Here is a 17,511-nt window from a genome sequence, read left to right as displayed (position 1 = left end):
ATCTTTAAGTATTTTAAATGGAAACACATTGTCTTGCCTTTTGTTTTTCCCCAAAAGTCGCTTAGAAAAGCTGGTCTAACACACGCCTGGAAGAGCATTACAATGATGTTTTCAAAACACAAGCTAAATAATCACGCTCTTGGTTTAGCGTGAACCAATTTGAATACCTAATATGGGGTTAATGATGTCAGTCAAGACCTTCCATTTGGTACTGAGCAGTTGCTTCTGTGGATACACTACTAAATTGTGCATATAGTATGTTTACATCACAGACAAGTTCTAGTTAAAGTTACTGGGATGCCTTTAAAAAAAAAAAAATGTCTTTTGGCTAGAAGTAATGAAAATAAAGTGCACAGAACTGAATGGAGAAGTTCAGTGCAGTTCCAAGTAGTTATCCATTCCCTTCAGATAGAGAAATCTTTCCAGTTCTCTTATGCCATCAAACTTTGAGAAAATGAAGTTTTAATTGTATGACAGGAGAGCTATTAATAAAAAAAAATACACAACATACAGGCATCCCTTAGTGTCTCTTACTACCAGTTTTCTTCACAGGTATAAGTTTGCTCAGCTGTGAAGTTGTCAATCTGCAGTTAGCCCAAAGCTGACCAAACATCCACACAAGTATAAATATGTAGTACTGAGTCACAAAGGAATGATTTACAGAATTCTTTTTCCCATTTGTCCTGCTTATGTTTTCTTCATTGTGGATGCCTCCATCTCCCTAGTGGCTTAACAATTATCTCATTAACATTTATAAGTAATAACCATAGCAACAGTTAAAAAAAAGCATACTAGAAGTGACTCACTAGCTTGTTGATGCTGCTTTTCTTCACTTTGGAATGGGCTGAATTCATAAGCAGGTATTTTGCTTTTCAATAGCAAAGTCATAACATTGTCCAGCTTCTCTACAGAAGAGAATTTGAAAGCCTGTTAAAAAACCCCAAATAAACAATATTAAAAAAAGAGTGCATTTGTTGCATGTGTATTTTTAACTTTCCCCTGAGAGTGCTGGTGAATCAAATTACTGGAAACAGTACTATTGCAAACTCAGAGCAACACAGTTTTTGAAGGCTACAGAATAGATATTCTAATATAAAAGGATCCTAACAAAATCCAGTTGAAGGAAAACAAGTATTATAAGTTAGTCAGCTCAACCATAAGTAAGAAATTCTGGTTGAATGGCAAGGACAAGATTCGTGTTTATCAACTCCCAATCTTGATAAAACAATTCAGTGTAATAACCAGGAACTGTTCTAACAGATTAAAGTACCAATATATCCCAAGTCTTACAGCAGGGAAGTGCTCAGAAGGTGCTGATTTCATCTGCTCACATCTTAAGAGCCCTGCATTACAGTTTGCCCTCCCACAGGTGAAGTGCTTCTGGTCAAGGCAATTCTGGGATCACTAGCAGAGAGTATCTGCAGACACACTTAGCACAGAGACTTTGAAGTGTACTCTGTGTCTGGCATGCTGAGAGGCAAAAAGGACAGAGGGATAAGGTGTTGAAACATGGAGTTTAATTCCCAGGGTTGTTAGAAGTGAGTAAGAAAGTAAATGTGATGTAATCAGAAAAAGTTGAGTACACACCAGGATGTAAGTTTCATCTGAGTCCTACCCAGAATAAGAAGACAGGTTTGTGCAGATAGTGAGTTACCAATAATAAAATATGATTGTTTCTTCTTCCTGTAATACTGGCTCATCCAGTACTGATGATGACATATAATATTTAGTACCTTGTGAGCCACTTCTTTCCATAGTTCACCCTTTTTGTACTGTCACATTATATTCTTTGTATTTGTTAGTAATTATGAATACATAACTTAGTTCTCAATAGCTGGAACAATAACCATTACAACACAATTCACCTAGGAAAAAATAAAACTCTTTAAGGCTTGTTTCAAAATAAAGATCTAACCTGACGACAAGGCTTAGACTGTGAATTGAGGCAGGACATGCTAAACCTACCAAATTCCCTCACTGACAGGAATTACCACATTAGATTTAAAAATTACGTGAATAATATTAAAACTCAGGTAGTGAACCAGTTAGAATTGGTATCATGATTGATACTACCTTCATAGAGCTCAAACCTGAGGAGGACAACACAGTAACAAAGAACTAGCTTACAACTGTAAGTAATCACAGAGGAACTAGCTCAGGTGAGTGTTTAGGCAGATTCTGCAGCACAAAGAAAGAGGCTTAAAACCACCAGTATTTGCTGAAGAAACCATGTAGCAGAAATTCCACTATACAGAGAATAAAGATATAGGTGGGTTTCCAGACTAACTTCTTGAAACAGTATTTTTAATATCCATTTGAAATGGCAGGGACACCCCTTACACAGTTTGCTACCGATCTATCCCTCTCTGTTCAAAAGAGGATGAACAAAGACCACCCCAACACCACCTGCCTCTTATCATCTGCCCTGCAGATGGCCTAGAGCAATTTCAGACAGAATACATTTCAGGCTGCCTTGTATATCAAAGCCAAATAAACACCCCACAGTCTCTTCACAGCAAGCACTCAGAGTAATCTTGCTTACAAAGCTCCTCTGCTTTCTAATGTGAGGTGAGGCAAGAATCCTTTCTTCTGCCTTTTATTCAGGCAAAAATCAGGAGGAGTACCATAAGAGTTAATAACTCCTACTTGAGACTCAGTAACCAAATTCAACATGGCATAAAACAGCTTTCACAGGCTGAGATGGAACAAGTCCTTGATCCAAGAAAAGCATACAGATTCAGGAACTTGCAACAAAATTTTCAAGGCCACAAACAGTTTTAACACTTGAGCACATCAGGTTCAGTTCTTACAGGCTGCTGAGACACAATCTGGATTGTCTAACCTCAAGCTAAATGCCTCAGGCTTTAACAGGCCTGCCTCACGGTGGTCAGCCTCTCCTTTTCTAAGGTTTCCAAGTCAGGCACAACACATATCTTATGTGGAGTTACCAGTGCAACTCTCTTAAAGTTTTCCCACCTCAAAATTTTCCTTTCCTTTGAAATAATTCAGTATAAAGGCTTTCACTTGACTGCCCATTCCTCCTCCAGAGCACTTCACAGATGGTGCATTTCCATATTCTGATGCACCCTACACAGCCCTCTATAGGCCCATGAAATCTTCCCAAGAAATTCCACCAACACTTACCTAAAGATCATGCTGAAGCAGCCAGAAGCAGATCTGTATTTAAAGTTAAACACACTGCACAGAACACTGAGCCAGTCAGGAGTTTGAGAAAGCCCACATTTCATCTGAACAAAGACTTAACACACAACAGAAAAGAAACAAACCCACTATTTTCTCCCTGTACCTTTCCAAGTAAGTTCTTTCCAGGAGCCACTCAGACTTGAGTGAGTGAGTTTCTAGACAATTCTTCCCATGCTCTCTGAAGCACGGCCAGGTGCTCTCTATTTCACCCTGCAATCTTGGTCCTTCTGCAAGTGCTACCACCTGTGTCAGAGCTCATCAGCACCTCCCCAGGTGTAAGCACTATCGCTATTTTCTCTCCCCCTTTTCAGAGCAACAGAATGCACATGCAAACAGCCTTGAGCATTGTGCTTAGTTCTAGGCCAGTCACTACAAGAAGGGCATTGAGGTGCTGGAGCATGGTCAGAGAAAGCCAATGAGGCTGGTGAAGGGGCTGGAGCACATGGCCTACGAGGAGCACCTGAGGGAGCTGGGGGTGTTCAGCTTGGAGAAGAGGAGGCTGAGAGGAGACATCCTCACTTTCAACTGCCTGAAGGCAGGTTGGAGTAAGGAGGGGGTAGCCTCTTCTCCTTGGTGGCAGGCACCAGGAGCAGAGGAAATGGTTTCAAGCTGCACTAGGGAAGGTTCAGGCCAGATGCTAGGAAATATTTCTTCACAGAGTGGGTTCTCAAACATTGGAACCCACTGCCCAGGGCAGTGATGGAGTTACTATCCCTGGAGGTGTTTAAGCAGTGTGTGGACAGTGGTTTAGCATTGACCCTTCAGTGCTGGGTCAAAGCTTGATCTGGATGATCTTTGAAGTCTCTTTCAGCAACATCCTCGATAAAAGGAGAAGATCAAGCACATGCTTCGCTACTTTTGTGAATGAGAGAATCTATGCTCCTTAAAAACTGCTAAAAAATCCTTGAAAATGCTTACCACTGACACACAGCACACCCAGCCAGTAAATTAACATATTCCTCCCTGGCTTTAGCACTGCTAACGAGGTTACATTTACATAAAATGAACTTCTTCAGCTGTTCTTACATATCAGACAGTACTTTCTATGCGTTTCAACATCCTGATCGCTTCTGCCAAAGAGAATGGGCGAGGTTTAAAAATCACTTAGGTGTTTCTGACAATTTTAGCCACTGATAGAATATGCAGAGATTTCACACTTAGAGAAAAAGAAACATTTTTAAATGACAGCTGCTGACGTGTCTTAGAAGATTGAAATAGTAAAAACAGTTTCAGAGGAAGTATCTCTGGGGATCAGGTAAAGACACGTACTTAATAGCACCTTGTAAGTCCTATAGCTATTTCTTGCAAGTTTTCATAGAAAAGGCTGCAGTTTGTTTTCATTCTTCTTTATTAATATACACTTAACTGAAATCCTGTTTGCTAGATGTGATAAAAGCATCCTTTAACATACTATGTCCCTCAGAATCATAGTTGCTCAAAAAGAATTACTGAATCTAGATATTCTAAGTCACTCCACCTACCAATTTCAGTGAAGACATGACCTTCTTTTGTTTGTTTGTTTTTGGGGTAAACCTAAGGAATCTGTACTCAACACTAAAAAAATTGAATGAATAGAATAGAATTAACCAGGTTGGAAAAGACCTTCGAGATCATCAAGTCCAACCTATCACCCAACACCATCTAATCATCTAAACCATGGCACCAAGTCCAAGCCAGGGCTGACAGCTTGGCCAGGAGTTTGCTGTGGGGGACAGTGTCAAAGGCCTTGCTGAGGTCCAAGTAGACTATATCCACAGGCCTCCCCACATCCACCAGGTGGTCACCTGGGCATAGAAGGAGATCAGGTTCATGAGGCAGGACCTGCCCTTCCTAAATCCATGCTGGCTGGGCCTGATCCCTTGGCCATCCTGTAAGTGCTGTGTGATTGCACTCAACATGACCTGTTCCATAATCCTGCCTGGCACTGAGGTCAGGCTGAGAGGCCTATAATTCCCTGGCTTGTCCAACTTGCCCTTCTTGTGGATGGGCACCACGATGGCCAGCTTCCAGTCCTCTGGGACATCTCCAGTGAGCCAGGACTGCTGAAAAATGATGGAGAGTGGCTTGGCCAGCTCATCTGCCAGCTCTCTCAGCACCCTAGGATGGATCTCATCTGGTCCCATGGACTTGTGGGGGATCCAAGTGGCTAGGCAGGTGTCTCTAACTACTTCCTCTTGAATTACAGGGGAACTATACTGCTCCCTGACTCCACCTGCCAGATCAGGAGGCCAGCTGTCAGGAAGACAACCTATCCTGCTATTCAAAATTGAGGTAAAGAATGTGTTAAGTACCTCTGCCTTTTCCTCATCTTTAGTTACAATATTCCCCTCCATGTCCACTAAGGAGTGGAGGCTGTCCTTGCCCCTCCTCTTGCCGTTAATACATTTGTCAAAGGATTTTTTGTTGGAAGTCTGAGAGAAAAATCAATACAGAATGTAAACCTAGCAGAATGTTGAAACAAGGCATTGATGAAAAGTAAAAAAATGATATATGAAAAATTCCAATTTTGAATTATAAGAACCTGCAAATCAGTCTGTACACTGGGTTACTCTAACAACACAAAGTCCCCAAGAGAGTTTCTTTAATGCAGAAATTATGTGAAAGCAAAAGAACCAAAAAAAGTATGGCTTTTATGTATGACACTCACCTCCTGTGTTCCAGTATCAAGTTAATTCTGCACTATGGTTCAATTCTTATGATCCCAAATCACTTTTAGAAATATTCCTTTCAAAAATTATGCAAAGAAACACTTGGGTTTTTACTTATTTACGATGACTCATTGGTGTTGGTAAATGCTTTCTAAATTCAGACAAATTTGGAACACTGAAAATTACCATCTATCAGATATGCCAAAGAATTTAACCCAAAATCATAATTTGTAAAAATCTTATAGAGTATGTTTAATCTAAAAGATGGCTAGTGTTCATCTTTAATTCCTCCCTAAAAAGGGGTACTGCACTTCGTTGGTCTCCCACTAAGATATAAGAACTGACCTGAGCAACAGGAATGGATGGCTGTAAGCCTGTTTATTGGGTTTTGTTCATGTCTTTGGCTTTACTGGGGGACAAAGGGGAGAAGGAAACAATAATCTCAACAACCACAGTATCTCATAGTAGCTGGAAAGGTTGGCAATGAAATTACAATGAAAGCAATTTACCAAAGCAATGTGTCTTTGGTATGCTTTAGTGTAGCAATTTGCTTTCATCACCGAATTTGAGTAAGGAGGCACTTCTCAGGATGCAAGCATTTGTGAAAATCTTGAACTCTTCTTTGAAGCAGAGAGTGATCTTCCTTTGAAAATAATTGCTGTAAGCCTTTCCATTTGATTTTAATATTGTTTTCCATTGTGTTTGACTGTTACTTTGCATTGATAAACTACTGTTGCCCCAGGATACTTTTGCAAATAAGCTGAGAGTCTCAAAGGTTTTAATGATCCTGGTTAAATAAAAGTTACTAGTACTTCTGCTACTTGATGGGAATTCTAATAAGTATCAAGTCTATGAACTATTTGTAAAGATCAAGTTCAACCATGCTCTGTAAATTGCATCTTTATGATGCACCCTGTTGCCATTAAATCAGGTTCACATGTGAGCTTCAAGTATTTAAAGCATTTGTGGAAATAGTTCAGCCACCTAGTCAGTCAGTGTACCTTACCTCACAGCCCAGCAGGTACCATTAAATATGATGATAAATCTTCCAACACCTATGTACACTTACAAAAGAATCACCACTACCATACATTCCCACAGAGCAGCTGTGGTATTGTGTGAATTGTAAAAACTTAACCAATTGTAATTTTTTTTCTTGGCATTAATTTTTCAGTTGATATAACAAGAAAATTAAGAGCAAGCAAGCAGCGTCTCCTCACATAAACCCTTGCTTGTTATCCAGAAAAGTGAGGAAATGGTTAAACATACCTGGTAGTCAGAACCCTACAGCTGATTTCCTGGTGCGCTCTACAGCGCTACACAGAATTATTTTTGTATTTGAATATCATTTGAATCACCTGTGTCTTACTAAATGTTAGTCATGCTGGTGAAATGAAGGGTCAGACTCCTGAATAACACAAATAATTCTCCAGTGGAAGTGCCAGGTGTGTTGTAGGTATCTAGGTTACCATGTTAATTATCATTTTGTAATCATTATCTTGTGCATAAAATTTTAAATTGAACCTGTTGGAAGCTTACTTTCCTGTGCCTCAAAACACAGGCTAAAGAGTGATGGATAGATTTTAAGAACTCTCTTGCACTTAGAGTTGCACCATTTTTCTTGTGCAACAGCCTGGTTTCCTAGAGCAGAAGTGACTTATACTTGGAAGGAATCTACCCCCATCTTTAACAGAACACTAATAATGCAATACATCATTTTTTATTAATCCTTTTGTTATGAGTGCAATGCCTTAGGTGGTAGATAAGGTAGATTTGTCACAGGAAAATGAGACTGTCTGCACTGGAAACACAGACTATTATTTTTGTTCTGGTTTTGCAATTACAATATAGACATCATGACAAGTCTGCTTGGCCTAGCCACCACCCAAAAAACAGTACTTGTGATTCTGTCCTAATAGGTGCTTTCTTTTCTTCTTGTTTTGTATGTGCCATTGGCACTCCAACCTGCTGTGCTGATTTGAAATCCAGATAAACCCCTGGATTCTCCTAAATATATGCAAAGAGTCTGCATCACAACCAGAAAACCACATGAATGATAACTCGCCAGCTGTAAAGGGACTCTATATGAATAGCAACCTACTGTGTCACATATAAGCTATGCCAGAAAAATCCCATTTTCTGGTGAATGAATAATAATCTTGCAAATACAATGTGATTTAAGATTATTTGCTTCTATTGGTTTTAGATCACATTGGAAAGAACACTTTAAATGGAGAGGGACATCACTACTGCTGGTTATTATTTTCATCCTCTGTGATGCCAGATGTTGTTCAACAGGCATATACAGCACAAAAGATGTTTATATTGCTCTCTAAACAAAAAGAGAAGAGAGAGAAATTGTTCTCACTTGCTTGACTTGCTTGTAATTAGACATTTCAAAGACAGGCCTCAGTAACCCTGAGCCTGTTATTGAGCCATTACTCACTGCTGTGCAATCAAAAGATTGTATCCTAGCTCTTCGCCCATGTAGGCTCATATTATTTTTTTATTAGTATTATAAATGCAGAAGTCAACTTACCTGACAAGTGAAAGCTATTGGGTCAGCCACTTTCTTGAAAATGTGCTCAATCTCCTCTAGTGCAGTATAGTACTCAATCCGTGCTGTGGTCTTAATGACTCCTCCACAGTAGACATTTACATATACAGGGCCAGCAGGAAAATCTTATAAAACATAAATCAGTACAGTAGCTGAAAATATTTTGCATTCCTAGACCAGAGGAACTGGATCTGCATTTTAGAGATGATTCAGTGTAGTCAGTTTTTTAACCAGGTCTTTCAATCTAGCATTAAAAAGCTGAACAAAGAAAATACATATCTGTAAATCTGTATTAAACAAAGCTATTGTATGGTTTCATGTTAGAAAGGAGATGAGAACAGTATGCTTCAAATTTCCAACTTCCTTTTGACAGATTGATAGATTGATGGCCTATAATCAGCTCCCTTATGCCTACAAATTAAGGAAAAGATCATATATTACAAATATTCTCTGAAATAGTTTTTCTTCATTTCAGGCAAGGTTCTCAAAACTGGATTCAAACTAGGCTGCAGAAATTGCAGTGTAATTACTTCCATTCCAGTTGTTTACCTAGTAAAAGCAAAGGAAACAGGCATTTGTGCAGTCTGTTACTTAAGTAGGACTTGTTCTGTGTATGCAGCATGAGCCTTATTTATGAGCACATTTTATAATTCATTAGTATTCACTGTGCCAGGCATCCTGCTGTACCCATTTCTAAACATTCGAACTCTGCCCACAGACAACTAATAAAAATGAGCAACCCTGAAAAACACAGAAGAGCAATAGGGCCAAAGAAACTAAATTCATAGAACATCTCCTCAAATCATTTAAATGGAAGCTCCTTAAAGACTTTTAAAAAAGACAACTAAACAACCAACAAACCAAAGTAAAAAAACCCAAAAAACCCAAACCCAAACCAAAACCCAATCCCAAAAACCAAATAAACAAACAAAACCCCAAACAAAACAGGCACAAAAAAAACTATTAACAAAAAAAACACCCTTCAAACAACCCAACTTTTTTTTTTTCTTATAACATCAGAGCAACTGGACACTTATTAAAAAAGGGTACTGGTACTCACAAACTTCCAACTTTTGAATTTGGAAAGATAAATCAATCAAATTTTGAAACAAAAAATTACCTATGGAGAGAAGCCCTAAATACAAATTATATAAGAAAACAAACTAAACTTCACCTGCAGCCCTCTGGCAAATTTTCATACCGTTCAATTTACTGCTCCTAATTTATTTCTTCAGCCACTCTAGAAGCCTTCCCGTGATCAACAACGTTCTCAAAGAGTAATTCTGGTAGAACCTTTTAAAATCTGCAAATCAGGATTGCAGCTTTCCTTCTCCAAATCCAGTTACAGATTTGTTTCTTGTTGCTCATATACTTTCCAGTCAGTTCTCCAAGAACACTTCTGCACCATCACTGTGATAAAGAATTCTCAGGCCACATGTGGTCATTTTCTCAGGACAGGGTTCGGAATGAAAATCAGGGCAAGAGTTACCCAAGTAGCTCCAATGAGCCACTATTGAACACTACATCCTATCTGTATTTATAATTCTTCTTATCTAATGTTGTACTGCAATGGTTTGAGAATAAACTTATATTAAGTTCCTTTTGGAATTTACAAAATGCAGCCCCTCTGAATATTCAGTTGAAAAAAAAATATTAACTCCCACTAGGTGAGTGAGGCATAGGAGTGGCCCTCAAATATGCACAGATATCCTACAAAACTATTGGCAACTAGTTAAGGATGGAGCAGTTAAAAACAACCACCAGAGGTGAGCTCTACAGTGAAACGGTACGGATGTCAACAAAGAAAAGAAAGGATTTCCTGGGTTGGTAAGAATTGCAGAGAGGAAGTATCACCAAATTTACTGCATTAAATATAAAATGAAACATTTTGTTAAAAGAGTAATGGGAAAAGAGTATTAGCTTTGCATTTTATGGCAGCAATGTTGAAGACTCTTAATTTGTGACTAATCAATGACATTTTAAGACTGCCACCTGCCACTTAATCACACAAACCCAAACTAATAGAAGGCAGGTTTCCATAAATCACAAAGGCCTTGTTTCTCAGCATTATTAATAAACGTTCTGTGTGCAAAACCTGTGTACAGGAAACACCTAAGAAATAGGGGGAAGTGAAAATACTTATCAGAAAAAGAGCAGGGAGTCCAACATTTTCTGTTTATTCAGAGGCAGAGAATGTTTTCCTTACCTAAGGCTTTCACGTACTTGACCCTCTTATTCCAAGAGGCTGGCTGTAGCCTAGTTTGTTGATTATCTGCTATGAATTCAATTTCTAGGGTTTCGTCATCTATTTCATTTCTCAACAAAATGAATATTTCACCAGGGTTCTATAAAATTAAAATATGTTCCCATTAGTCCTTGAGAAACTTATGCTGAAAGCATAAAATGCAAATGAAAACACAAGTTGGAAGAAAAGTTCCTTTACCAACAGCTTCATGTGAAAAATCACAGTATCAAAACATGACACTGTCTCACTGTTATCCTTTAGCGTTTTATTGACATAAATAACACAATTAATGTAGCATTTTTTCATGTTAGCTAAGAGTATTTTTAAACAGTGTTTCAAAAGCATATGTTGGTAAATTGTTTAATTTTAAGTGCATTTTACTAGACATTCAGCCTAATAAGAACCTCAGATTCTTGAGATTCACTTGAACTCTTACAGTGAACTGACAGTCAAGACAGGAGCAGCAGGTAATGTGAGACAATACCCCTCTACTGCCTCCTGAACCAGAGGGAATATCACTCCCTTAGATCTGTACTGATCCAAATAATGAGATGATGTGTAAAGTTATCTCTGAATGACAGATAGCAAGCAAAATCCATGGCATTCCATGTGCACCACAACCTCCATATCTGACTGTGGCCATCACATAAAGGAACGCAGTGCTGGATATTGTACTTTCTCTGTTTACATTCTCATTTATTTTCTCAGAGTAGCTCTGTCTGAAAACAAACAGATATGAATGTTTGTGTCCATCAGATATGAGTGCAGATATGCATGTAAAAATATTTCTCACCTAGCTAAAACCCAAAGTATATGCTCATACAAGCATTTGTTATGTAACTCATGGCATGGGCACCTATGCATGTACTCATCACGGATTCTTACCAACAGACAACCCATACGTCTCAAGCAGTGCCTGACTACATGCTCCCTCTAAACTACAAGGCCCACATAACTGCAATATATCTACCCAACCTGTCCAATAACTCTAACAGAGTTAAAATCCCTCAAAGGCTGTCTCAAAACCATTTTATTTGCAAATAATTTAGCTGCAGTGTGGATGTGACACAAAGGCAAAATAAATCCCACTGCAGTCTCGATGCACTGTCACTTTAGCCCCTTAGCTCCTATTTGTTTTCAAAACTGTTACATCATTAATGAGACTGCAGTAGGAAGAGGAGAACACCACCAAATGTTATCCCAGAGATTTCAGCACTCAAAAGCCTTACCTCACACGGTATTCTTCCTGGCAGCACCAATATTGACTGCTTGTTAGTTTCCAACGTTTCAGAAAATACCTCTGTTTTGAAACTGAGGTCTGTTTTTTCTGATGCTCCCCTGACATCTGGTAAGTTAACATCTGAGCTAGGCTTGTGATCTGAAATAAATAATGCAGAATAAAGACATTGTTAATAATCCCAGGTCAACAAAACATGGTGATGTGGTCTCCAACATAGTACTCATATGGCATTTGGAGTCACATTAAGGACACTGCATGAAAGCCTGGCAACATTCCTGTTCATGTGGTAGCTTTCCCCTTTGATAAAGGGCTTGTCTCTGAAGTTCTGATCCTGCAGGCTCTGCTCATAGGGTACATCTTACTAAAGCCAAAAGGGACACTGGGTCTCAGAAGAACAAACTCTCATACACTGGGATAAAAGGGGATTGTTACCACTTTTGCTTTCCCTATATGTAAGCAAGGATATGCTTATGTGTTTGCAACATCAGTTCATCTGTCTACAGGATTTATATGAGGACAGTGATACCTGTGACCAGCTAACTATGACAGTAGACTGATTTCTCTGACACTGTCCTGGTTTGGGTCATCACAGAACCAACTGTATTTAATGATTTTACTCTTCAGCTGAGTCTCCTCTGAGTAACCACACTTCCTGAAATTAATGGCATGATTTCACAGACAGTATCTGCTTCCTGCAGTAGTAAAGCTCCATGCTTCTAGTTTGCACCAAGGATTGGTGTTCAGGCCAAGGTGACTGCTAAGTCTTGTGTACCACACAGTGGGTGCAGTGTAAAAGGCTGCACCTGCAGGGAGGAGCAGACAGGACAGGCGTCCCTAAAGTGACCAATGAGGTATCCATTCCATACACATCATATTCAGTATAAAGCTGAGGGATCATGAGGCTCTTTTTCTTCTTCAATGGCCAGTGTCCAAGGAGGACTCTCTCCATTGTGCCTCCAAACCTGATCCATGAGTTCCAGGATCCATCTGCTGAGTCCAGCTCCCACCTGCCACTGGGTCCAGTCTGGAACTTCTGCCACAGCATCAGTGGTGATGGAGACTAATTGTCACAGGGCCAGTTGTCAGAGGAGTTGAGTTCAATATTGGTTTCCTACATATTTTATTATAATTATTTTCATTAAATTCATTTTAGTCCTCTTTTCCAATCCATTAGTCTCGTCCTTATTCCCTTTCTTTTGTCCTTTGGGAGGGGAGAGGGGTTCACAGAGAGCATCTCTCACTAGTTTAGTGGTCAGCCCAGCCCTAACCCTTGACAGATGCAGACTCCATAGTCTTTGCTTTCCTTCATGGACAAACAATGGACTGAAGGCATACTTTTTTTTGTATAGGATACTCTGGGTTTGGAAACGCTACATCAGTCACACAGATAGCTTGCAAGCAGGTTCTTTTCTCTGTTGCTGTACTGGTAAAGGCCCAAGAGCCATAACAAATCCTTCACCAAATAAAAGAATTCTAATGAGGAAATAGAAAAGAACTGACAACTGCATCTGCAGAGCTCTGACCAAGCCTGTGTTTTAGAAAAGCTATTCTTCACACTTCTCAGCTGGATCATTACGACTCCTTCCCAGACACTCTATTACCTTGTACAAAATGCTCTTGCCACCCATCTCAAAGGACTGCAGCAGCTCTTCATCACACAGAATTACCCAGCATATTGCAGTCACCTAGTTAGATTAATGGTATCATTCCAAGCAGCTCAGAGTTAAAAAGTCTTGACTGGCTGGTGAGAAAATATTCTGAGAGACATCAACAGTATCTTGTACTACTGTAAATTATGGAACACTCATAGTCAATTACATTCAAGGACACAAATAACTTTTCAGGCACATCTTTTCCTCTTAAATGGACATAGAATATTAATATAAATTAGTGTTGGGCAGAATACAGCACACCAGCACTTTGGCTTTGCTCAGGCAAGTACCACAGCCATCTGGAGATTTTTCCAACAGTTCCCAAGTGACTGAGGTATAGAAACCACACAGCGCTCCTATGTGGCACAGAACTCTTTCCATCCAGCATCAGTACCGGTAATTTACAATTACTTTTCTCACTTCTTGCTTGCCTCTATTTCCCCAATATGTACCACTTTGTCTGGTACAGCATGGTCCCTTTCCTTACCAACCTTGTGTCCTGGGTTAACCCCCATTCTGAAAACAAAGCAGGGGGGGCTTGTGGGTGCTTTGCCCTCCCTGCAGGGCATTTTTCCCCTGCGAAGCTGAGTCTGTTCCACTCCCCCCCTCCCTGCCCAGCTAGGGTATAAAAAGCAGGACATTGCAGCTATTAGCTCTCATTTTGGCTCCTGCCTCTCCTGGATGAGAGCTACTGTGGCTGCCCACCTGCTCCTCTGCCACATGGTCGGGCCTGATCCTTCTCCCTGCTGCCTCTGCGCCTCCTCAGAGACAGACTGGTTTTGTATTCTTCTTCTTTGTCCCACTCCCATCCATCCTTGTTCCTTGCCCTTGTGAACCTTACCTGCTATTGTTATATATATATTGTTTAAAGAAAACTCATTACCTCTCTACTTCCAAGCTGACTCCAAATTATTGTTTGGTGGATTTCCTGCTTCCTTTTTTTTCCCTCTCTGTTGGGAGGGAGGAGGGGGGAGTGGGGGAGAGATTCTCAGCCTTGCTCCCATCTGAGCTCTTAACTTCCAGTTAAGGCTTAAACCACCACACCTTGCCTTGCTTAAGAAGGCAGAGATCTACATAATTCTTCCCTCCCATCCCCTGGAATGTGCTCTTATTGTGAGAGATCTGAGAAAATGAAAAAAACAAGAGACAAAAAAAACCCCAAAACCACAGCCACAACAAATCCACAGTCACCCCAAACAAACAAAATAAAACAACCCCAAGGTCATCAAGTCCAGTTGTTAACCCAGCACTGTCAAATCACCAGTAAATCATGTTCTTCAGCAGCAAACTACAGATGTTTTAGGTACCTCCAAGGATGGTGACTCCACCACTTCCATGGGCAGCCTGTTCCAGTTCTTTACAATCCTTTTAGTCAAGAGATTTTTCATAAGATCCAACCTCAACTTCCCCTGGGGCTTATATTTAAGTACACAGAATTTGCTTCAGAATTCAACTCATATGAAGTGTATGTTGCTTCTGATTTATTTTTTTTCTGCCACTCTAGGCAAAGGAGTCTTGCAAAGACAAAAAACATTTCATTATCAGACTGACAAAATGAAGGATCAGATAACAAATCTGGTAGGTACTGGTTTCTCAGCTGTCAGCTTTCTGTCAGTGATCATTCCTTAAGGATCTTGTGGGTGCATTCTCAGCTATGTGAAGTTCATGACAGCTTCACTTCTACAGTCTATACTTATCAAAGATGACAGTAGTTACTTTCACCTTTTAATGTTCACAATAATTCATCTGCTGAGAAGGTCAATTCTAGTGCTAACAAGCTGGTTTAAACTAGGATTTTTCCTCTCACATTAATTGTATTTTAATTGTTTTCTACAATTACAAGACTTCAACCAGTCAGTACAGCCCTAGATTTTAGACAAATAACTAAGAAATGTGGTTCTCACACCAAATACTTGGATATTTAAGAGAATGAGGGATTCCCCTGCTGACTTGAAAGTGGTTAGCTAAAAATCCATCATGCGAGACCTCTTTCAGGTCTACCTGACAATCAATGGAAGCCATGAACAGCAGCCCAGGAATAGTAGAGTCCTATATTGTCACTGCTGTATATTTAATAACCAAACTCCTGAACCACTCCAAAGCCAGCACACAGATACCTACCAGCAGCTGCACAGCATCTTTCCTAGAATGTGGAAAGCAAAGCAAGAAGTGTTATTTGTGAATGCTGAACAACCAATATAGCAGAGATTAGGGAAGCCTTGCCTTGGTGGCATTAACTAAAACAATGTAGCTCATACACAGTTTTCATACTACGGCAATGTGATTCTAGTTGCTCAAAAGGAGCAACGTAAATGCTGGGTAGAAGGTGTTGCCTGATGTACAGGCCTTTTGAACACTTACATTTTAGACACCTTCACTGCGAATCCTCTTTGTAGTCTTTGCTTTTAACCTGAAAGCAATGGCTAGGGAGCTCACCTAATTGCCAAGGCTTTCAGAAAAATGAGCATTTAACAAGATTTTAAAACTGTAGGTGAAGATCAGCATAAAAGAAACATAAAGGGAACATCATTATAATGCTGGAATATCTAAGAGAGAGAGGATTTATTAAAGGTTATTTGTTGCTTGGTGAATGTGTTAACATTTTATATAATGGTGACCTATCCATGAGGTTCTTCAAACGCAGTAGTAACCATTAAACTAATGGGTGAGCAAAACCAGACCCTTTCTTGTAGGATCGAAGTGTAAGAAATTATTAACTGTATCTAATGATGCTTAGACAGCACTAGGAGCCAGAAGCTAAAAAGAAAGGAAAATCTATGACAATCTTCCCTTGAGTATTCAGGGCAGTCCTATTGGGAATTAATGTCTGTTACAGAGGGTAATGCTCCATTTCCCATCAGGTTATTTTTGTTGGCTTACTTTTGACAAATAACTGCTGCTGATGGGCACGTTAAAATGACTGATCTTAAACTTAAGTTCATATTTAAATAATAAAGTTACACACATTTACTATAACAGTTATTCATTAACTGGGCACAGTGCTGATGTTGTTAATCCCACTTCAGTGTTCTCTTTTAATTCATTTCACTTCAAAACATCAATTTAGTATATTTTACACAAAGCCTTTTGGAATGCATTATTACTTTCAATTTAACATTTCAAACTGAATTAATGAAATTACTTTGAAACTGCATTCCTTCACATACACGGAGAAATTTTAATGAGGCTCCTCTAGTTTCTTGTGGATTCAACAATTAATTCCTCACTATGGCTTCCGAACAGCATTCAGGCCACATCCACCCCCCCTCCCTGTCCCCACAGTCTCCCTTTTCCAAATATTCTTTAGCTATCCCTATTGCAGTCTACAGGAGGATCATAAATTGTCTCTGTCTTTGATTACTTGGTACTTGCTACATGTTTTGAGTCAACAACGTATGTGACAGATTTGGGGTAGTAAAAATAGCAGAAAATACAAACTTATGAAAGATTGATGTGTTTTCTAAGGCTACCCATGGAATGAATCTCACAGCCAAAATTTAATTGGTTTTACAAAACGACAATACCTGCTACGTTAACAAATTTGAGTTCTTCCTCAATTCTTGATAAAGCAACGCTAGCTGAAGAGCTGAAATTGCATCACAAAAAAGGGCCTCATTTATCCCTAGATGAGACAATGTATATGAGGATGAGAAATATCAGGATAGGTAGCTGACAAGAAGGGAAAAGTAATCAAGAACGTGGTCAATTTGCCACAGGAAAGACAACACTGAGTGTTCCAGTGCCAAAGATTAAAATAAAGAGGATTAAGGGAAGAGGCTATACTCAGCAGATCATTTAAGTGCAGGAGTCATCCCATGTAATATGGTAGGACCAGTCCCCAACACAATGTAAGGTAAAGGAGAATCACAGAATCACCAAGGTTGGAAAAGACCTCAAAGATCATCAAGTCCAACCTGTCATCACAGACCTCATGACTAAACCATGGCACCAAGTGCCATGTCCAA

General features: G+C 39.5%; 1 protein-coding gene across 5 annotated transcripts in view; it reads right to left on the bottom strand.

Annotated features, from left to right (window-relative positions):
- The window catches only part of BANK1 (B cell scaffold protein with ankyrin repeats 1), a 177,887-nt gene that overhangs the window by 113,136 nt on the left and 47,240 nt on the right, over positions 1 to 17,511 (bottom strand). For all 5 annotated transcript variants that reach the window (XR_010987181.1, XM_068136822.1, XM_068136824.1 and 2 more), the window contains 4 exons: positions 11,884 to 12,032; positions 10,616 to 10,754; positions 8,392 to 8,534; positions 807 to 927 (listed from right to left, as the gene is read on the bottom strand). Coding sequence is in view for 4 of the 5 variants with exons in the window: in XM_068136822.1 (XP_067992923.1) it covers positions 807 to 927; positions 8,392 to 8,534; positions 10,616 to 10,754; positions 11,884 to 12,032 (552 nt within the window). In the remaining variant the exon portion in view is untranslated. The remainder of the gene's footprint in view (positions 1 to 806; positions 928 to 8,391; positions 8,535 to 10,615; positions 10,755 to 11,883; positions 12,033 to 17,511) is intronic.

The sequence above is a fragment of the Melanerpes formicivorus genome, unplaced genomic scaffold, assembly GCF_026170545.1.
Source record: "Melanerpes formicivorus ecotype bairdi unplaced genomic scaffold, bMelFor1.0.p_v2 SCAF_4, whole genome shotgun sequence".
NCBI lineage: Eukaryota > Metazoa > Chordata > Aves > Piciformes > Picidae > Melanerpes > Melanerpes formicivorus.
The sequence above is the reverse complement of the archived record's forward strand: the minus strand, read 5'-3'. Positions and strand labels throughout refer to the sequence as shown.